Source organism: Chamaea fasciata, unplaced genomic scaffold (genome assembly GCF_029207755.1).
Source record: "Chamaea fasciata isolate MVZ Bird 193981 ecotype frontalis unplaced genomic scaffold, bChaFas1.0.hap1 SCAF_43, whole genome shotgun sequence".
NCBI classification, from domain to species: domain Eukaryota; kingdom Metazoa; phylum Chordata; class Aves; order Passeriformes; family Sylviidae; genus Chamaea; species Chamaea fasciata.
Genome location: NW_027094128.1, coordinates 702,588 through 718,620, shown reverse-complemented (window position 1 = coordinate 718,620; position 16,033 = coordinate 702,588). Strand labels below are relative to the sequence as shown.

Genomic DNA, 16,033 nt, shown 5'->3' with positions numbered 1-16,033 from the left:
CTTCCCAAGAAAACCTGGTTGGGTCTTTTGTCTTGTGCAGGGGAATGATACTGCAGCAGCAGACACAGACCTTCTCTTCCTCTTTGATAACAAGAAAGTTTCCTGAGGCTCAGGTGGCCTTGCGTCCTCATCCAGAAAGTGTTGGCTGCATCCGTAAGGACTCCTCTGGCATGAATATGAAGGGCGGGCCGGGGTCAGTGTTGAGAGGGGCGTCTGTGTTTTGTGGTCTGTATCATGCACAAAGAGTAGAGGGAGCTTTTGCGTATTGGGACTGAAGAAGCAGTAAAATGGACTGTCATTCATTCAGTTTATCAGAATAACTAAAAAAGGGAGGTGTTTGATTTTGACATGCTAGGGGAGCTGCACAGGGGTTATCCAGCTCTAGGCTTTGCAGGCAGTAACATGCCCCTCAAAGGAGCAATGTTTTGGTCTGGTTTGTGATAACACAGTATTCCTGCTTCACGCTGATATGTACATTTCCCTTTCTCCCACCTCCTCTGTTTTCAGTTCAGGATCCAAAGAAGAATCTCCACTTTTTCCAGTTGCGGGAAGTGTGGGGTCAGATCTGGCAGACGATGCGGATGCTGAAAGAGGACTGTAATCGGCTTCAGCAGGGGCAGCGAGCAGCCATGTACGGTGGCCGTTTCTCCACAGTACTTATCTCTGTCTTTGTGCGCTGGTGGAAGGGAAGACAGAAATGGGACCCTGTTGGAATGGGGAAGCCTGTGATTGGAGCTGTATGCAATTCATGAAAAGTGGAGAGTTAGCCCTTTGGCACAACTGCATTTGTCCTCAGCGCTATCTCAAGTATCTGTTTTGGATGTAAATGAAAGCCTGGTGGATTTCTACTTTCAGAGGCTAATAGGACCTTCTTGTCCTTGCAGGATGAATCTGTTGCGTTACAATAGTGCCCTCTGGAAGATGAAGAATTCTATGGCCTCCCTTTCTCAGCAGCTGGAAGCAAAGCTGGACTTCTTTAAAACAAGCATCCAAATTGACCTGGAAAAGTATAAAGAGCAGATTGAGTTTGGAGTTAGTGAGTATAGCATCTGGCAAACGGGTCTTTTCATGACTCTTCTCCTCACAAAAACACCTGCCTCCTTCTCTGTGAACCTGAGAAAGCCAGTCACCCTTCTTTGATTCCTGTAGCTTCTGAGAAGCTGCTGTTTGCCTGGAAAGAGATGGAGCAAGCTGTGGAACTTTGTGGGTGGGTATGTTTCTAAATCTAACTGCTAGTCATAAAGAGGTTTGTTTTTGTTATCTCTCCCCTCCTCCCCCTTTAGCTTCATTGTCCCTGCCTTAAATAGAAGCCCCTTGTATCTGCCCTGATGTCAGATTTCACATTGCCTTGGTTTGTGTGGCACAATTTTTGTCCATTATTAGTACTACATGAAGCTCATTCTGTTGTAAGGCTTAGGGGGAAATGGGAGATCTTGGCGAAGCCCCAGAAACGTCTTGGAATTTCCTTGAATTGAAACGACTCGTTTGTCTTTGGCCAAGGCTGCTGTTTGCATCTTGTTGGTTTGTTTAGAAATAAGAATGAGAAAGGAAGAACCAATGTGAGTGTGAGTGGTAGTGTCTCTAGGTATGAGACTGTTGTGTTGCTTATGTTCTACCCTGCTTTCAGGAAGATGATGTGGAGCAGGTAGTGAAGAGGATGATGGCCCTGCAGACAGACATCGTGGACCTGCAGAGAAGCCCGCTAGGTCGTAAACAAGGAGGAACACTGGAGGATTTGTGAGTTGAACTACCTTGAGCTTCAGATGCAGGAGTGTTTCTGGCTAAGCTTACTCACTAGAGGACAGTGAAAGGGCTGTTTCTTCCACCCAAATTGTGGGGGACTGGGAGCACTTTAACACTAAAGATGTTTTTTGACTCATCTGTCATTGTTCTGAAATGGCAGACAGGTATAGAAAAGATTTGAGTTCTCAAACTATTTGTTCCATGTTTTGGTTCTTTGGAAATCCTTTTCTTTCCTGCTTTTTTCTTCTAGAGAAGAACAAGCCAGAGAGCTGTACCGAAGACTCAGAGAGAAGCCAAGAGGTAAAAGACGCTTTAGCTCAAGGTCAGCTTGCTTTGTGTGTAACTTTGGAGATGTAGTAACGATCATTGAGAAAACTATCTGACTTCTAGGCCTGCCCAGACACTAGCAGCACATGGGCTCTCCTGGATTGCCTTTTCTCGAGAGGGAAGTCAGGGAGTCAGTTTCACACTAGGCCAGCCTTCCTTTCTTGGTGCTTTGTGAGCTGTTCTCGAAACTCCTCTGGAGCTCTTCTCAGAGCAGGCTGTTGCCATAAGCAACAAACAACCTTTCTGGGTAGAAAGGATGAAAGACACAACTGTTCCTTTGATACAGTCCCAACTCTCCTTTTCAAGTTCTTTAAATTTTGAAGAAGGTGGCTAAAATTCAGTGTAATTCATCCCACTCAAACTCGCATATCCTGAACTTTGGCTGTTTCAGGATTAAAGCAGTAGTGGAAATGAGCCGCTAAGAATCTTCTCACTCTGTCCTATAAACCGACCTTTCTGTGTAATATTGGCTCTCATTCCGGATCAGAGGACAGGCGGTGACAGCCAGGAAATAGTACGACTGCTTCTACAGGCAATCCAGACCTCTGAAAAAAAAGTTTGAGTCATTTATGCTCAGCTCAGGTGAGCTTTGTACATTTTATTCAGAGTTGAGAGAAGGTATTTTCTCTTCCAGCAAGAGAAGGTTTAAAACTCATTGCATATGACTCTTGAGATCTTGCAGTGTTAACAGAAAATAATTAACTTCAGAACTGTTCTCCTACTGCAGTGGCCCATGTGTGATCTGATTAGTTTTTATTTTTTTAATAGTAAAACTGTAGTTTGAAAACAGAAGGCATTGGAATTGTTCCCCAGAGTGGAGAAAGTGATGAATCTGATGAGTGAAGATGAGGAAACAGTTGTTAGGCTTCAGGAGAAATGACAGAAGGAACTGTGGAACTTGCTGAAAATTGCTTGTGTAAGTAAAATAAGAACTCCCCTTTAACCTGAGAATATGGTTTGTAGCACAGGCTACTGAAACAATAGTAAATTGAGTGTATCCTATGGTTCTTTTCTTTCTTTTGAATCAGTATGAAAGCCAAGTTCCAGGTTGTCTCATATTCCCGGCTGCTGAAAACTAGTGGGAACAATTACACTCTGAATATTCTGTGTTTTCTTCAGAGTAAAGTGCGTGGTCCTGTTACTGGCAGTCCAGAGAGCGTGAACACATCCCGTCTTGGTAGCTCAGGTCAACTGCTGCTGCAAGTCCCTTCTGGAACATTCAATTTATCAGAATCTGTAAGAAAAAGGTGAGGCAAAGTCTGGAGTTCTTCGGCTGCTAATGCCACCACTACAAAGCTAGGCTTCCTGCTTTGTGCAATAATGGCACACAGGGTTTCTCATATTTTACGCTTTGTGTTCAGCTTGCATTGTCAGCAGCCTTAGTTTACTTGGTAGTTAAGACTTGCTGGGGCTTTCAGATCTTCCGTATGAAAACTGGGTATCATGCATGGCTTCACTTCCCCCAGCCTCAGTAACAAAAGTGGTTTTTTGGTTTTCTTCCTTTAATCTGAGATGGTTGGGCTCACTTGGAAGTACACTGCCAGCAAGAACTGATGAAGTATTGTCATGTAAGGTCACAGTAGCTGAGCTGTGTCATTGAGACTGCTGCATGCGTAGTTCCGGCTTGCTTAATTGAACTGGGTTACCACTTGGAATGAAAGACCTTGGTTTGTTTTTTTGCCTGTTGCCCCATCCTTAAGTTTATAGGCTTCTCAGCTTTTCCTCTAGCAGCAGTGTTTCCACCTAATAAGAACCCAATTCCATCTTGGAATACATTTCCTTTCCCCCATTTGGTAAATCAGGGGCTGCCACCAACTTTTCAAGTTGCAGTATGAATTACAAGCCTATGTCCTGACTAACTTCAGTGTTCTGCAGCGTATCTGCCAGAAGTATTTCTTAATGATAGAGGCAGCATCTCTTTAAACTGCCACAGAAATTAATAGTGTAATAATTGCCCCTTTCAGTGAGGAGCTGCTGCTGGAATCTCGGGAACTTTGTAGCCAACTAGAAAATGTGATGCATAACACAATGAAGGATCAAGAGCAGAGTTTCTTGGTAATGTATTCACTCTTCTGTAAATGGACTAAGGAAGTGCCTGGCTTCGAAGTTCTGAATGTGCAACTTTGCCACCACTAACACAGCTAAATGAAATCTACATTTTACTCATGGCCAGGGGGGAGAGTAGGAGATGCACAGAGATAGGAAGCACCGGTTCCCTCATAATCTGCGCCTGACATATTCTGCTTGCCAAAACTGGGAGCCACATGCTGGGAACTTGCTGCGCTAAACAGTAAAGGATGGGGCAAAGCACTTGGCTGTTGTACAAAACTACTGCAAAACTGCACACAAATTTGGGATGAGCGGGTGTCAGGGATCCTTAATTTAACAATGCAGAATATTGAAGAGAGAGTAAAATACTGGAGAGTGCAAGTAGGTTGTTTCCTTGACAGCAGTCACGTGGCTCATCATGAAATTGACCAACTTGTTCCCAGTAAATTTTTTATACCTCTTAACACACTTTACCTTTATTTTAGAAAAAGCTCAACTGTAGCCTGGTGTTGAATTTCATTTATTCTTTTGCCTCTAGACTGGAGCTGGCTGCAGCTTCAGGTAGAAGAAACAAACAATCCAGAACAAACCCAGATGTAGAATCACTCTGGTTGCCTCTGAAGCCATGCTGCTTTGGGAAGCCAACTGTGAAAAGCTGCTGCCTCTGAGAAGGGAATATCAGCTGCCTTCTACTGTCACCAACTGCTTATGTGATACATATGGCTTAGCTTTTAGTATCCACTTCTCAGACACTTTCACAAAGATACATTAGGGAATGCCTGTTCTAACTGCTTGGAGAATGTTCTTAATTGTGCCTTAAGACAGCAGATCTCTGTCCTGATACGTCTTCCCTTGGGCATCGCCTGTGGCTGTTTTGCTGCATTTTAGGCTTTCTAATGAACAATGGACAAAGTATACCCAGTCACTGGTAGATGTCACCTTCCTAATGAACTGTGAACTTAATTGCTTAACTTTGCTGATTTGCACTTTTTTTCTTTAAGTGTAATGGTTGTACTTACCTAATACTTGTTTCCTGTATGGGAACGAAATTATCTAAAACATGTAAACTTTTGGTTTGCTCTTTTTGATGCGCTCAATAACACTATAATGGAAAAAACTGCTTTCACTGTGCAGGTCTCTAAAACGTGAGAGGTGTAAGAATGTTAGCCTGGAAACCAAAGAAGGAAATCTTCAGTGTACAGGTATCGTGTAACAAAGCATTTGCAGATTATCTATTAACCATGCTTAAAGTTGCATGAAAAGATGAAAAAAAGACCAAAAAACCCAGCTGGATGGAACCTTGGTGAGAGTCAACACACACCAACCTTGTGTTCTGACTGTGACCAATTTATTTCATTCTGTTCTAACCCCAAATTTCCACTACAACACAGAGACCTCCTTTTATAAAAGGCTGTGAAGTATAGGACATGCAAAATGCAATACAATAATAGGGAGAGGTTGGATTTTCTTTTGGTTTTTTTGGAACAGATTTAAAATACAGGAAACTGAAATGTGGCACAAACATCACAACTTCCATGCATGCCTTCAAGTGTCTTCCTTTGTTGTGCTGGCACACTCTGGACTTCAGCAGTGGGTTAAAGTCATTCTTGGGCAGAGTAGAAAGTTCACACTTCTTCAAATTTCCGAGTAATATTAAGGCTGAAATGCACCGGGTACACTTTTCCTTCATCTTCCAGAGCACCACCAGTTGTTTTACTTAAAGCTGTGTTAGGCTTCCAGCTCAAATCCCAGCCCAATTTTGTGACCTCCAGCACTGAAATTCTTGCCATCAATCAAGCCTGAGAGGGTCAGCTTTACACCTACAAAAGCAAGTCACGAGAACCATCATGCACTGACATCCCAGTACAGTGCTCTTCCTCAGGTCCTTGACCTCACTAATGTGGCTTAGTTGCCACAGGAACTTGCATACATAGACATCCTTTAGTTCTCTGAGTCTGCGTAGACTTCTAGCTCCTTTGTTCATCTAGTCTGTTCTTAAGATGACAGTGAATTAAACCATAGTGTAGTACTTAACACCATTTGCTGCTACCAGTGAGAACTGCGTACCAGGTCGAAGGGCATGAGTGTAACCAATTCCAATGAGGCTGGCATTGTTCACTTTAGCCTATAAAAAAAAAATCACAGTATTTATAAACTGTGTAAGTATTCATACAGAAGAATCTCAGTCCCCTGAGAAGGTGGCCTATGCATTAACACTCTTGAGCTACTTGGAGACCAACCTCTCTTAGAAGCATGTTCCAATCTTTTCCTTTTCTCAGGAGTTTTCAGCTTAAGCAAATGGTGCGAATTCTGCCTTCAGAGAATGCCATGCTGTTTTTCACTGCCTCGTCTATTATGTCTTTATATCTTTTAAAGAGCTACTTACTGCAGTCCCTCAGAGCCTGTCTTGTTCACATCACTCAGGAGTGATTTTCTTTTTTCTTCTAATGAGCAAGAAATACATGAATATGCAATCCCCTTTTTGCATTACTAAGTTTTGAGCTCTTAACAACAGTATTTCTCATTTTCAATTTTGGTTCAGTGGTCCTGGAACTAATTGTTGTTTTGAAACATAAATGCTTGCTACTTCAGTTCTTGGTCTTAAAACACACACGTCAGCTAACTTTCAATGGTTAACTTACTGTTAGGAGAAGGCTGTAAGCTCAGGTAAACTTCCACCATTGTAATTATAATATGGTTTTACATTATGGATTTAAGAATTAAAAGGACACTTTCATTGTCTTTTAAAAGACATTTTTCAGCACAGTAGCATGCTATTCCAAGCACACTAGTCAGACTATTTCACTATGGACAAAATTATATTTAAGATTTCTTTTCCTCCATAAGTTCACAAGTACGATGTGTGAGGTCCCAGTTTAAATTTGTACCACAACAGAAGCCACAGTTCGCAATCTACCATACTTCCTCAGTAACTAGTTCAAGCAACTGCTTCATTACAAATTTTCAGTATTTAGGGGAGCTTGAAATACTCATTTCTGTAACAAAATTCTTACCACAACGAAAGTCTTCTCATCCATTTGGTACTTTCCAGCAATACCAAAACGTGTGTTGTTACTGCCAGCAGTCCATGCAAGATTGACTGATGTCTCAACCTTATTAGTAACCTTCTGATAAACAGACCCACCAAACTCAGTGCTGTCATTCCTGTTTGTAATAGATGCAAGTGTGTCAGGCCTTGCTTTGTTTAGTAACTCTTAAGATTAACCCTTCCCCACAATGATTTGACATTATCTCCTAAAATGAACCAAGAGATCCAATACTTCCCTGAACCCAGGCTCACTACTTCCTAGCTGGAGCTGGCAGACTCCTGCTCCTATTTTTTTTTGCACAAAGCATGTTTTGCTTGCAGAACGGAACAAGACTTGCCAGAGACCTACAGTTTAAGGTTCTGACAAAAAAAACCAAACCAAACAAGCCAAAAACAAAACCAACCCACCCAGATAACCTGGTTGCTTGTCTCAAATAAGCCAGTGTGCAGTAACACATAAAGGAGACTTCAGTTATGAGAATAAGACTGAAAACAATGCTGTTGCATTATAATTGTTTAAATACACCATCTTCAGAGCGTCTCAGGCCACCTGAATGCCAAGATTAGGGCTATGCAGTGATGACAGCTGGAAACAAACACAATGCCATGCATGCCTTTCTCCTTCATCGTGGGCATTTCTGAGGGAGAAAGTTTCTGTCTGGAGAGTGTGATTGATAACTGGCTAGCTGCAAAAGGTCACGTAGACATGAGGGAGCTTTGCTGAGCACACAGGCACTCTCATGAGAACCAGCAAGGCAGCAAGCTTCGCATGTCCTTGAGCACAGCTGGGATACGATAACAAGACCTTGTAGCTGAAAGATATGAGGGAGAAGCACGGTAAAACAAAAACTTACTCAAACTATGTAACCACAAAGAAATGTAGAAAGAGGCGTAGCTGACTTTTAGTCTGAGCACCAATCCTGAGCTTAACTTTTGAAATATGCATGAGCTTATTAGTGTTATTATAAAAGCATTGTATGAATTATCAATAAACGAGATTTGCCGATCACTCATATTGAGTGCCACATTTCTCCCGCCACGGATTTCCCACAAGAACAGACCTTCCAGTTCTTAAAATCTTCTTAGTAGGAGGTGTGATGGTGCACTTTGACTAAATTGTGGTCAATTCTGTCTCCTAATAGCTGGCATCTTCAGATTCTACTGGAGGTGTTGTGAATGTCTTTTCAAGAGTTGAGAAGGAAAGTGTCTTTTAAGGATTCTGATCTTCCAGTGTGATGCGTAGATACCAGTCAACATGTAGACTGATGACAGGCACAGACAGTATTCTTGGCAATTGCTTAGAAAATAAACAAAACATCAGGCAGTAGAATAATCCTGTCAACAAGGAGGATAACAGTAACTTTTCCAAGGCACAAATGTCAATGTCACTTTCAGTTACATTGCAGGAAAAAATGGTAAAAGAAATGGGTGTGACCCAGAGTTCCCACAGCCAAGAGGATATGTGAGTACCAGTTTGGCTGAAATGACTGTTGCTTGTCATTCCCCAGTGACAGTTTGGAGAAGTCATCACAGGCTCTTTTAATTTGTGAATACTGATGTGTATAAGTCAGGTGTCGGTATATGTATTTTCACATCCTTTTTTTTGCTTTTTCCATTGTGCTGCAGGTAATCTCAGAACAGCAGTGGCTGTGCTGAAGCAATATAAATAATAATCTCTGATTTTTTCCAATGATGTTTGATTGCCAAGTGATATCCTCAGCAAAGTTGGTCAGACCCTCTCAGTCCTACTCCTTGTAGCTTCTGAGTACTGAGATTGTGGAAGGCCTTACTGAAGCTGACAGAAGTAATTTTCATTGCCTTCAGTGACTTTTAAATTGGGCTGGAAGTGCTGGTTGGTCTCAAAAATACTTTGTGAGCTTTGATCTAATGAGTGGAGACCAGTGGTAAATCAAAATGGAAGGAAGAGCTTTGTGGGCAAAATGCAGTACAGGTTAATTTGCTTTTTCAAATTCTAACTTATTTAAATTTTACATCAGAAGTTGTGGAGGTCTAAATCCCTACTACCACCTTAAGGTATCTCTGCCTCATCATTGCTTAAGACACTGACTGAATGCACATAGTTTTTTAAAGCCTTTAGTCATGTAATATTGGTAGATAGTGCTTCATTTAGTCAAGAATGACCCGATACAGTTATCTATCATTTACATTAGCAATGTTGAACCGACAGTAAATTCAATTAATTCTTCAATTTTATGCTCTTAATATTTAAAAACCTAAATCCACTTTAAAATCAATTTGCATTATTTTGAGGATGGGATTCTTAATGTTAAGCTCCTATTAAATCCGCATTTTCTCTACTCTAAGGTTGCTTTGAATTTTTTTGTCATGTTTTTGTGGAATGTTGGTCTTAAGCAGTTTTTGTGGGTTTGTCTGTGACTTAAGGAGCTCTCTATTGGATACTGATCTATGCAGTTGAAATAGAACACTGGAAAAACATGATTTATAACAAGTGTTCTCATAGCAGACCAGGAGGTTGGGTTGATATTTCTTCTTCTTCCATCAAGGAACACCCATGGCTGTGGGCTATAATTTATAACAGTGTTGCTTTGACCGGTTTTGGTTACTGTGGGCTTGTTTTCAGGAATGATGAGTATGTAGTTATCCCATCTTGAAAGAAATACATAGCACATGTGCTTATTTGGATTAATTAGTATGGTTTTATATCACAGTTGATAGAAAGCTGGAAGAAAAGCCCAAGAGTAAAGGAATAAAGGAGGCAAACCAAACAACTGAGGGTTGTGACTGTGGTTAAAGTCCCTTATGAATTCTGAGTGCTCCAGCACCGGTTTTCTGTGAGTCACTCTTTGAAGCTGCCCCATCATTTTGTTATATATATTCCAATATATGTCAGTCCTGTCAGACCCTAGAGAGAACACTTGCAGTGAGTAATTTCAGGTCTGAGTGCCACAAGCAGGCTGCTGAGAAAGCTGGCCCAGCCTTTTTTGTTCTTGGTGTTTCTGATGGTTTGAGCTGCAAGTTCACTCAGCTGAGCTGCTTTGTGCTCCAGCTCTGTTTCTTTAGTGATGCTGCAATACTTGCTGCACGGCAACTCAATTGGAAAACAAAGAAATTAATGATACAGACAGAAGATCTGTTCCCAAAGCAGGGTGAAATTCTGGTGGAAGGGCTTCTGCTGCTTGAATTTTAAACACTGTGCTGTGAAACCTCTCACGTCATCTGTGGGTTAGTGGTTGTATCACCTGGGATAGTCCATCCAGGCCCTGTTGATGCAAACGTGCTTTTCACTGGTGCTGCTCCCTATTTTGGAAAATATCTGAAAATAAGGTGTGAGCAAGTACTGAAAATTTCAATTTTTGCTCCTATTTACCCACTTGCCTGCTGTTTTAATTTTGAAGTAGGGTGTCAGATAGAATCTGTCTAATGGCAGCGGTGTAAATAGCATGCCTTCAGTTCCAAACTGAAACCCCTTGCAATCAGCAGATGTCCCAGCTCAAGGAAAATGGGTTGCAAGCCCAAAACATTCACTTTCCCTGCCTCATTTCTTATGGTCTTACCAAGGAAATAGCCAGACTTGGATTGTGCTTACTCTTTGCAATGAAGAAGTTGTTAATGCTGCGTTTTCATGCTCCCATCGTCGCTGTACTCCAAATGTCTGTTCTGTGGAATGGGCAGGATTAGGCTGTTTAAGACAAAGCCACTCCACATTTACAGTGCCTGTAAGGTCCATAGTAAGAGCCCTAAATAGAAGTATCATTTCCAAGATGCCTTCTATTTTACAAGCAGCCAATCAGAAAATGAAACCCTGGGTTGAATTGTAGTCTTCCTGAAGGAAGTGTCAAAGCCTAACAAGGGAGCTTGACCCAGCTTTGTACTTGTTGTTCAGTGAAATTAACTTTAATTGTTAATGAATCCAAACACTGTTAATGAATCCAGTACTACTACTTTACTGAAAAAAGCTGCAATTACTGGACAATCCCCTGATTTTCAGCTGCTGTAAATCACTCTATCTTCACAGAATGGAGAGGGGCACTTCATTTAACAACACTGAAGAATTAAGACAGGGAAATGGCATAAAAATCAGAAAGGATCTTAGGATTATAATCAGGGGAAACAGAGTAAAGAAAAACATGTAAAGTTGGGCGTTGCTTCTGTGTGAAGAGAAGTTGTACATCCATGTGCATGTAGCTGCATTAAGGAAAAGCATTAGTATTCAAGCCAAATGATGTCATGGAAAAACCGGTTTGTTTTTTTTAAGCATGCAAAACTTCTGTCAGTTGAAAGGGGATAAGAACAGCATATTAATCAATTTGCCTCCTTACCTGTTGTTTTGTGAAGTAGTTAGGATTGCTGGCATTTTCCATCTGGAATTTTATGCCAGTGGCAGATCCCTGACTGTGATGGTAGAAGGGTAAGGACCTCATCCAAATGCATCAACAGGAATAGTGTTTCACTGTGAAACTGCCAAGTATTTCAGACCGGTGCCTAATGATGCAAAAACTTGTTGTAATTATGTGTGAAGTGTAATTTATCTAATGTAATTATGAGATGTTTAGAGCCAGTCATTTGAAATAGACTCCACTTCTCTGTTAGCTTTTGACATTGGAAAGACTGTAATCATGTTGCAGACCATCAGCCCTTGGATTAAAATTTCAACCTACAGTGAGCTTCAAACTGCTTTGCATTTACCCTTAGAAGAAAAGGGAGGTTGAATAAATTTTGTTACGTTGATTTATCTTAGGAAAATGGGTGTCAAGGTTCTGAATTACAGTAATTATTGTAAGCATGTAAAATATTATCAACTACAAGATACATCTGATGTGGTGTGGATGGATTAGTGCACATGCTAAGACCAATTTGAGAACATTTCAAGTTTTGCTACGTTTGCTAGGGCTAGTTACATCCACTTAAAATACAGATTGACTCTAAAATGGCAGTGGTTTGCAGGTCCTAAGTGTTGGGACTTTGGTTAAAGCAAAAGGAACAAAATAATTCTTTTTCTTTTAGCTTGTCATGCAGTTTGTGCTAAGGCTTTCAGTAGTACTTTATTGTGACAGCTCATTTCCCTTTTCATTTGATGCCCTCATATACACCTTGTCACTCTATTAAACCAGAAAGATTTAGTTTCTTAAAGAGCCTTCAATGAAGCTGTTATAAAGCCTTTTCTCAAAACAACAAATATGGAGCCTGAACACATGAGATTACATTGTTTTAGTTTATGTTGCTTTCTTGAGGAAATAAAAACAGGAGAGAGCAAGAGTTAATTGCTTAATAAGTATCAGCTATTATCATCAAAAGGGTTCATAATTTTGAGTTTCATTTTTATTTTGACCAGAACACTTTTAGATAATAAATGTTGCAATTGAATCTTGGTTGTTTTAGGAAGTTGTTAAAACAAGCTAAATGTTTTCCATTTATGGATAACAAACTGATGCTCTAAGTTTAGGAATTACTGTGCCAAAATTTGAGTATTTCTTTCATTTCCTTGTAACCCGTAAAACTGACTGTTTCTGGTTATTCTGGGACCTTTGAACTAGGGGTCTTACCTCAGGTGGGATGTCAAAAGAATATATAGATTGTGATGCTGTTTTCTCTCCATTACTAGGAACAGTTTTTTATCTGGGCAAGTTGTGATTCAGACAATGCCACTAGATTTCTACCTGAGAATCTGCCTTTTGTGGCCTGTTTTATGGGTATTTTCACTTTTTTCATTGCAAGTTTTTAGGATTTTCTAAGTGTGTGTTTCTAAAAAAGCAGCACCCAAATTAATTGCATCTTATCAGTACGTAAGAACTACTTTATGGCATTTTAACCTGCAAACACTATGATAGCGTGTGTGGAAATGGAATTTAACTCACTTGGCGGACTTGAAATATATCCCTAAGCAGTAATTGCAACATCTTATCAAATTCTCGAGCAGGAAACCAACCTTTTTCTAAATGGAATTTTTATGAACTATTTTAAGGACTGTTTACTGGAAAGCTGCCTAATCACTGCATTCCCTGGGTAATGGCTGAAATAAGTGTGCTGAATTAGTAGCAGGAAGATGCTCAACTACTCTGGCAGGGAAGAGTTGATACTGCTTTTGCTAATGCATGTAAATCACAGAGAAAATTCTGAATATGGAGAAAATTTTTATCAATAGCCCCATTTAATTGTATCCTTCATTTGAACGGTGCCTTGCTTCAGCGATTTTTAAGGAAATTATTGAGACTATTTTTTTAAGTGGTAGAAGTAATAATTAAAACCCATCCATGAAAAGATTTGGGAATACATTTAATTGATAGAAAGATTAGGTATATCAGGGGAAAAATCCACTTTGCTGGCATTCTTCTGGTTTTGGGTCTTGGTGAAGGAACTAAAATGGGTTAAGAGGAAATTGCTTGTTCACAGTGTGCTGTGTGTGGCTTCCTGGGGATTTTACCTTTACGGTGAGTGTTCCTCTGAACACAATGAAGCTGCAAGCGTGTGCTAAATCCAGTTAAGGAGATTTCCAGTCTAGTCTTTTGGCTCTGGAAGAGTCCCTAACTGTGCACCTGGGACATAGGATTGTCCAAAAGTGTCCCCATTGCACATTGCGAGGAATCCTGGTCTTCATTCTGCTGGTTTAGTTTGATGTTTCCATATTCTTCTAAAAAAGAATCATTGCTTTCTGTCCAGTGCCTGCATTCACAGCTGTCTGGTTTTTACCTTTTCTTCAGCTGCCTCTTCTCCACAGAAGTGCCCTTGTCTACTTAACTCTTTCTTTTATGGCAGCTGTTCAATAGCTGGAGTTAAACTTCTTGCCCTACTCTGAATTTCCAATTTCCCATTTGGGGATGAGGCAATCACCGCTGACTTCCCAGAGGGCACTCCTTCGCTTAGTTATCCAGCTCTTAGCAGTTTGAAAGGGACAGAGAAATGGAAGGGAATAGCTTTGGTTCATAAATATTTTTGCATTAATAATAATTAAAGTTAAGATCAATGACTGTAGTACAGATGACTACCAATAGTGCTTTATAGCCCCTTTGGGAACTGAAATTATGTGAAATAATTCAAAATAGCCTCCCTCGAATGGTTATTCTGTGAGCAGCAGTAGCTCTGTTTTAAGGCTGGCGTGGTGTCAGGAGGTCTCTGGGCATGCCAGGAGTTTCAGGTTGCTCACTTTTCTGTTATTTTTGCCCATCTCCAAGTGTTTCCATTCTACATTTGGTCTTCCTGAAAATATCTGTGTGTCTTCCTTCATTTGGACATTGCAAAGCATGACTGCTTTTGTGGAGGACTTTTCACCCTTTCCCAGTCTTGTGCCTTTTGTTTCTTTTGGATGTAAATCCAAGCAAGCTGCAAATCTTTTATTTCTTATTGGGATTTAGCAGTGGTGTCAGCAAGTACAAAAAAGAGTTCAACATGTTTTATTGTTACCAAAAGCATTTCCAGGAGTGGGAATGAGGGATAGGAATCCAGGACACAGGGATGGTGGATCCCTGCTTATCTCTGTAGTATTTTAGAGTGTGTTTCAGTGTATCCCTGAACCTCTTTTGCAAATATTGTTAAAAAGGCAGTGCTTCCCAAAGCAAGAAATGAACCCAGGAAAAAAAAAATCTCACAGTCTTATCACAGCATGCTTTTTCTTTCTTATAAAACCAACATAATCAAAACAAAAACCAACCAAACCAAAACCAAACCAAACAAAAAACCTCAGAAACTAACCAAGCAAAAAAAAACCCCAAAGCCCCCAAAAAACTAAAACAAAAACAAAAATGTGTTGTATGAACTTTCTGATCACTCCATGTCAATTCATACCCAAATAGCTAAGTTGCAAGAACTCACTAGTCATTTGCAGCAAGACACAGGCTTGGGTTTAACAGATTGGCTACGATCTTTCGGGCTAGGGCCTTGGATAACCTCCCTGCTGCAACATGTAATCAATATTGTGATTGTTATTTTACTGCTTGTCCTTTTTGTACCTTGCTTTTTTTGCTGCTTGCAACAGATGATGTATCGTGTAGCAGAAACAGTAACTACTCGACATGCTGGGTTTGTTGCACAAAATAAAAAAGAGGGAATTGTTGAAGAATGGTTAGCAGAGCAAGGCCACGGATCATTAGAGGCCTCATGGCCCGATACCAAGTGCTAGCAGCCTACGCGCTGCTGAGACAAGCCGTCCTTGGGACAGCAGTAAGCACGGACACAGGCCAAAGATAAAAGAACTTGTGGTTAATAGAGCGTAGCAGTAAGCACGTATACAAAGTTTTCAGCATGCCAAGAGGAGGAACATTCTCACGCTTGATATAGCCAATCAAGTATAGATGAGTAGTGTATGCTAACCAATTATAATTTGACAAGTATGCTGAACGCTTCGGGCAAAAGTATAAGAACGGATGTTATGAGCAATAAAGTTGAACAATGCTTTACCAATCATATTGATTGATTGCATTCTTCCCTCGCAGAAATCCTCCGCAGTGCAGCACATCCTGCGTAGGAGACGGTCCTGGTGTCCCAGAGGGAATTGTGCATGGCTTTGCGGACAGTGGTGCAGATGGAGCCCAGGTCGCTGAGGGCCAGGTTGAGCAGGAAGAAGAACATGGGGCTGTGCAGGTGGTGGCCGCAGGCTACGGCGCTGGTGACCAGGCCGTGGCCCAGGAGGGCAGCCAGGGAGATGCCCAGGAAGAGGCAGAAGTGCAGGAGCTGCAGCTGCCGCGTGTCTGCCAACGCCAGCGGGAGGAAGTGGCTGATGGAGCTTCTGTTGGACATTTGCTGTGGCTGCATATGGGGACATGTTCATGGATAAAGGACAGTGACAAGTCAGGACTGGCTGCTTTGAGCCAAACCCGTGCCATTCCCTGTAGCCTGTCCTGCTGGTGTTGGTGTCTTTGGGGCGGACCCTGACTGCCGACACAACAGCAA

At 41.1% G+C, this 16,033-nt stretch overlaps 1 protein-coding gene across 3 annotated transcripts; it reads left to right on the top strand.

The window, feature by feature from the left end:
* Positions 1-892: 892 nt before the first annotated feature.
* LOC136303928 (inhibitor of nuclear factor kappa-B kinase subunit beta-like) lies at positions 893-15,634 on the top strand. Of its 3 annotated transcripts, none has more exons than XM_066207629.1 (8): positions 893-1,036; positions 1,150-1,211; positions 1,628-1,737; positions 1,994-2,043; positions 2,462-2,652; positions 2,839-2,986; positions 3,190-3,317; positions 15,577-15,634. In XM_066207629.1, exons 1-5 carry the CDS (start codon positions 922-924, stop codon positions 2,473-2,475), a joined length of 351 nt encoding a protein of 116 aa, XP_066063726.1. In that variant the 5' UTR covers positions 893-921; the 3' UTR covers positions 2,476-2,652; positions 2,839-2,986; positions 3,190-3,317; positions 15,577-15,634. The 3 variants fall into 3 exon arrangements, with proteins under 3 accessions (XP_066063726.1, XP_066063724.1, XP_066063727.1); XM_066207627.1 differs by lacking the exon at positions 15,577-15,634 and adding an exon at positions 4,035-4,075 and having other exon boundaries at positions 2,558-2,652; XM_066207630.1 differs by lacking the exons at positions 2,462-2,652; positions 15,577-15,634 and adding an exon at positions 4,035-4,075.
* The last annotated feature ends 399 nt before the right edge of the window (positions 15,635-16,033 follow it).

Excerpts from the sequence above, each read along its gene's own strand:
- LOC136303928 (XM_066207629.1), top strand. The coding sequence starts at position 922 with ATGAAGAATTCTATGGCCTCCCTTTCTCAGCAGCTGGAAGCAAAGCTG. Across the intron at positions 1,037-1,149 it reads GCAGATTGAGTTTGGAGTTA|CTTCTGAGAAGCTGCTGTTT; the intron begins GTGAGTATAGCA and ends TGATTCCTGTAG. Across the intron at positions 1,738-1,993 it reads GGAGGAACACTGGAGGATTT|AGAAGAACAAGCCAGAGAGC; the intron begins GTGAGTTGAACT and ends TTTTTCTTCTAG.